This window comes from Notolepis coatsorum (genome assembly GCF_963971535.1).
Source record: "Notolepis coatsorum genome assembly, chromosome: 8".
In the NCBI taxonomy this organism is placed as follows: domain Eukaryota; kingdom Metazoa; phylum Chordata; class Actinopteri; order Aulopiformes; family Paralepididae; genus Notolepis; species Notolepis coatsorum.
In genome coordinates, this window is record NC_140172.1 from 42301646 (window position 1) to 42307880 (window position 6235).

A 6235-nucleotide genomic window follows, 5' to 3' on the forward strand; every position below is an offset into this window, starting at 1 on the left:
TGTGCTTTTTACTCCACTACATTTATCTGAACCCATCAGTTACTAGTTACTTTGAATAAAAAGATTGCATACAAAACATGGCATACATTGATGAAGATTATGCACATTGAAATTTCAAGCTGCACTTCAAGAGGATGTAGAGCAGCATAACTGGATCACATCACTTTAACATGACATTTAGAGGTCAATGGATTGGATCGAGGATGGAATGTGCCCAAGTGCACAAAAATATAAGAACATCCTATAGAATATACGTTTACTTTTGATACTAAAATACATTCAATATCAAATACCTTTTTAAACTTTCGCTTAAGCAGTATTTTGAAGGGAGGAGTTTTACTTTTACCAGAGTACTTTTCTACTTTTACCTAAGTGAAGGAACTGTGTACTTCTTCCACCACTGGGTGCAGCTGTGTCTGGTTCTGTGTCTGTGAAGGTAGATTTATACATGCTTGTCTCAAACATATAGATTTTGATATCTAGGGACATGAAGTGCAGCATAGACACACAGTCATCTTTGCATGTGTGTGAGTTTTAACCCCTCTCAACAAAACAATGGAGTCGAAAGCAAAGTGCTGACACGAGTGCAGGCGTGCCGCCCCCTGGCCCCCGAGGCCCAGGGGTGTATATATACCCACGCACACGCTCCAGCCGGCACACCGCTCTGTGGAACCCTATCGACACACAGCTCACCATTTTGGGTAGGTCTGCTTTAGCCGACAGTTCACAATGGGGACAGTGTTTTGTGTAAAGTAGTTAACAGCACAGTGCAGTTTCCAAAAACGATGGATATAAATGGAGTAATGGGCCACCCCTTATGTCACAGGGTCTATCAAATATGGATGGTAACCTTGTTTGATTAGTTTGAAGCCAGATAAGTTGGTCCAGTTTACTTAGCTCATTTTACATGATGTATATATTCACAACGAGATTTTGAAAATGGGGGCATTTTACAGTGTAAGAAATGGTAATAAGAGGCTAGTAGTCCCAGATTTATCTGACATTTGGCTGGATGACTCAGTAGGTTGTGCTACATAGCAGGGGACAGGGCAAGTCATTCATATCCAATATAATGATACTATACGTGAGAGAAAATAATTTAAAAAATGTAAATCTAAAAAAAATATATATAAAAAAAACGTTCTACAGATACCTAATAATGTGGGGTTTGACTAGATGAAAAATAGAGTTGTTTGATAGCGTTGTTTCTCTCTGTCCCTCCAGGTATTGCAGAGATAAAGGATAATAATGGCTCTGACTAACCCTATGAACCCCATGCCCATGGGCCCTTGGAAGGTAAGCATATGGCATTACCTGGAAACAGCCTGCACCTCAAATATACTGTAAAATGTATTAGGCCTCTATATGATTGATGACCACCAAGCAAAAGTACAACATGTATGTGTGTATTCTCAAATAGTATGTTGGTATGATGGAAACACAGACATTTCAACTTTTCTTTTTTTTTAACTCTAACTTGATATTAGTGCCTACAACGAGATTTCTCCTTCGTTTTGTAGATTACTGTGTACGACCAGGAGTTCTTCCAGGGAAAGCGCATGGAGTTCACCGCCTGCTGCCAGAACATCATGGAGTGTGGAATGGAGAACATCCGCTCCCTGAAGGTTGAGTGTGGCGCGTAAGTATCCAGAAAGCACTTCCCACAGTTATGGAAATTATACTGTAAGTCTCATTTCAATGCCAGAGTGGAGAACAATTTAAAGTCCAGGTAAAGCAGATTCAGAGATTTGTTTTAAAACTCATTATGTATGTTAGAAAATAGTTGCTGAAAACACATGAAAAGACTGAACTATGTAGTAGCCTACTAGATTATGTTAAATCGTTTTTCAGCATTTTTGTGTTCAGGATTTATTGGGCAAACCTGAAGTCATGGCTTGATGAGACGCTGGCGCCATCCTTAGCATAACCCCTCTCCTCCTAACACTATATAAAAACTAGGGAGCATTAGCATAAACCCTCTCCTAACACTATATATAACAACTACAGGCATTAACATAACCCCTCCCTATAACACTATAACTACAAACATTAGCATGGTTCTCCCAGAGTTGATAGTAGTTCAAAGGTGTAGCATAGTAAAGCTAATGCTAACTGTTTCATGTATGTGAATGCTAAAATGCATACTTAGGGAGGTATAAATGAAAACACAGATTTGGGTGGTCTAACCTAGTTTGCTAGTTAGTCAATTAGTCAAGCTTTCTAACCAAGTAGGGTCCATTTGATAGATTTGATAGAGTTTATAGCAAAGCTTTTTATTGATTGGCTGGCACTTGAGCTGAAAGAGAGCTGTCAATCAAGCATGATCTGACCACACCCCCACAATCCTGAGAAATGGTCTGAGCAGCAAGAAGTAATCGATATTTACAGCCACTGAGCTTCCTCCAATAACTAATTAACTGAAATAGACTAACGAGGGGAAAATGTAAATTGTTTGTGTTCACAGTAGACAATTTTTTTCCATGTTCCATGTTCCATGTTGTGTCCCTTTCGCCCTCTTATATTTCTCTTTTCCTCTGTCTGTAGCTGGGTGGGCTATGAGCATTCCAGCTTCTGTGGTCAGCAGTTCATCCTGGAGAAGGGAGACTACCCTCGCTTCGAGGCCTACAGTGGCAGCAACTCCTACCGCATCGAGAGGATGATCTCTTTCAGGCCCATCTGCTCTGCCGTAGGTTCCAAAATAGAAACCCATCGCCGTCCTTTATCTAAACATAACCACTTCTCACATCGAATTGCATCTCAGTACATTATCGCACGATAAAAGAGAGGGAAAAGAAAAAGAAAAATCCACATTTGAACTTAAAGGGACACTTCACCAAAAGACAATGCTGATTTATTTTGCACATAATCTCTCACACACCATCCAACAGTTTTGCACACATTAATTTAGTTCGACAGTTATTGAGAGTAAATAAAAATATTTCTACTGATATTTGCACATCCCAGCAACTCCTTTGACGTACATATAACAATCACGCACACATTTCACACAATTAATCACAAATGTGTCTGTAATACCTCCCCCCACCTCCCTTCCCCCACACACTCTTGCTTTTTCCCAATGCAGAGCCACAAGGAGAGCCGTATGACCATCTACGAGAAGGAGAACATGCTGGGTCATCAGTTTGAGCTGTGTGATGACTACCCCTCCCTGCAGGCCATGGGCTGGATGAACAACGAGGTTGGATCCATGCACATCCAGAGTGGAGCGTAAGTCATCATTATCTTTTCACTGAGCAATTGCTACTTAACACACTCTCTCACACATTCCCGCATGTGTACCATAACGTCACAGTCACGCCAGCTATCGACACACTTGAATGCAAAATAGGAATACTACAACGGCCACCAGGGTAACATTGTCCAGGGGCCTTATGGTTCCATATGGTGCCCTTGCCTGCTATGATTCTAGGAGCATAAAACATATGGAGGTCAAGCAGTCAGTGTCATCATAGAGAATGCTTTCAAATCTTTCATGGGAACAGTGATATTGTCTGGAATTCTATACAACCATTTGGGAAATTAAGTCTCGACCACTAAAATTAACTGAATGGTAGTGGAGTAGTTACATTACTTGTCAATCAACTAGCCAGCTCATATTAATAATGGATGTTGAGATCTTATAGACGGCTTCAACTTGACAACATAAACATTCTGTATTTCCTGTGGCAATGTTTGCTACTATCAGGAAATAAAGATTTCCTATCTGTGATTCTGGTCACAAGTAGAGGATACCTCCCGCATAAATGCTGGTAACAAAATCCTTCCTTTAATTCCCTAGCTCTCATTATCCGCTAGTCTAATCGACCTGTTTTTGTCTGTTTCCAGCTTCGTGTGCTACCAGTTCCCCGGATATCGCGGTCACCAGTACATCCTGGAGTGCGACTGTCACGGAGGAGAGTACAAGTGTTACCGCGAGTTCGGATCCCACTCCCAGACTCCCCAGATCCAGTCCGTCAGGAGGATTCAGCACTAAGTCTTGCTTCCTCTTTTTCCTCCTCTCCCTCCACCTCCACCCTTCCTCCTTCAGTTCCATCCTTCCTTCTTTTCTCCTCTACCTTCTCCAGCCCGGCTCCGCTGGTCCGGCTAGTCAAAGCAGGACCTCAGGCCGGGTTTCAGGTGCTTAACGGTGTCAACGTGTTCACAGCACTTTTTTTTTTCTTTTTTAAACCATCACTAATTGAAAGGAGAAATTAATTCTATGAAAGACAATGGGAATGGCAGACCTGAAATATAGCATGGGAGTTCCTCATCTCCATGAAGCTCAGCTGCAGAATGGCGGAACACCTCAGAACCTTTGCTCATTTTCATCCTCACCATTGATGCCATAATCATCATCATCATCATCATCATCATTGTGTTCTTCATCAGTGCCATCATCATCACCACCACCATCATCATCATCGGTATTACTGTTACTGTGGTAAATTATGATTTCATGTTCAAGACTGATGAATAAAGAGAATGAGCAAAGAGAGAGTGTCACAATGCAATGACTGACAGGCATCTCAATCACACCGGTGTCCTTTTCCACTTCACACTCTGCCCTGGCAGAAGGGAGGCCAACACACTACTCATGAATTGATTGATTGATTGATTGATTGATTGATTGAAAACTTTATTAACAGATTGCAGAATGGGTACAATACAGTACAGCTCAATACACACAATTGTTAAGGGGATGCAGACCAGAGAAAGACTTTCGTCTTGTTTACATCAGGGTCCCCCATTTTCAATTCATCAGGACATATATGACATACATGACATACAGATAGACAGAACTGCTACATCTATACATTTATGACATACCAGATTTGCAAATACAGTACTGTTTGTGATACAGAAGGAGTCAAGAAAAGGGAGTATATACATTTGACGTAGAAACTGTACATTGGATGAGGTTGGGTGAGGGGGGTTGGGTACGTTGGGATATTGACAACCATACTGGGTAATTTACATTGGAGGTGGTTGGGGGGGGGGGGGGGGGGCACACTGTATAAACAAGCAAAACTGTACATTGAGGGGGGGGGGGGGACACTGTACAAACAAACAAAATTGTACATTGGACTATTGACAAAACCATACTAGGTAAATGACTGTACATTGGAGGGGGTTGGGTTAGGATATTTACAGGGGCCAGTGTTGAATTGCAGTCTCCCGTAGGTGTCCCTTGAGGGAGGTTTTGAAAGTGGGTAGTGATCCACATTCCTTTACAGCTTTGGGTAGGGCGTTCCACATTGATGTGGCATAATTGCGAAACGTGTTTAGTCCCTTATTTGAGCCGAATCTGGGTTTAACATGATTTGTGGAGCTCCCTCTGGTGTTGTGATCGTGGTATTCACTGACCTTTGGGAAGTATTTTGACATGTACATGGGTACCTTGGTCGTGTAGTGTATCTTGTAGACCAGGCCCATTGCAAGTTGCTGTACTCTGTCGTCTACTCTAAGCCATCCTAGGTTGTCAAAGTGGGCAGGGGTGAGGTGGGTTCTAGGAGTAAGGTCAATGAATGAATGCCACTTAAGTGGGGATTGGGGGAAATGGCATTAAACTGAACCATAAATTCCTGAAAATACAAGCATGTGATCACGAAGATCTGCTGTAAAACAGCACCTGTGTTGTTCCAGTAGCACAGACAGTTTAGTCTAGATTTGTGTCCATGAAAAAGAGTTGCCTTGGGTTTTCCTTTTCTCCATTGGTTTTTCAAGTACTAATTGGACTAATGGGAAGGGCCTCTTTTTGGGGCGCCCCATCACCATTCAGCTGCATCCCCTGCTTTTAGGAGCAGCCTGTTTGCATGCAGTTTCACCCCAGGGAAGGTGATTTTGCAGAATGTAATAGTGCACGATTATCACAACAACAGAAATGTCATCTCTAGTTGAGCTTAGGGTTAGGCAAGATTTCTAGCAAGGTTAAGGTAAGGATAATAAGGGTTATTCGTTTTGTGGCTGTCTTACCATTTGAACAACAAAGGTTAACATTTTTGTTTAAAATCAATTATCACTATATCACAATTAATATTTCTATATGTTCTTCATGGATGGGGCGGCTAAGTGGCGCAGTGGGCAAGACGCTCGCCACTAACGCAGGAGATGCTGGGTTCGAGCCCAGCTCTCGCCGTTGCTTCCGGCTTGGCTGGTCGTTCATACTAATACAATTGGCAGTATTAGGGGGTGGGAAAGCCGGTGGGTGGGGATCGGACGTTGTGGACAGCGACTC

The 6235-nt window shown here is 42.3% G+C and overlaps 1 protein-coding gene across 1 annotated transcript; it reads left to right on the forward strand.

Moving 5' to 3' along the window:
* Nucleotides 1–1248: 1248 nt before the first annotated feature.
* LOC311232989 (beta-crystallin A1-like) lies at nt 1249–3994 on the forward strand (the record flags this gene model as incomplete). Its single annotated transcript, XM_084319837.1, has 5 exons — nt 1249–1296; nt 1521–1639; nt 2545–2686; nt 3086–3228; nt 3847–3994. 5 exons carry the CDS (start codon nt 1249–1251, stop codon nt 3992–3994), a joined length of 600 nt encoding a protein of 199 aa, XP_084175963.1.
* Nucleotides 3995–6235: the final 2241 nt, after the last annotated feature.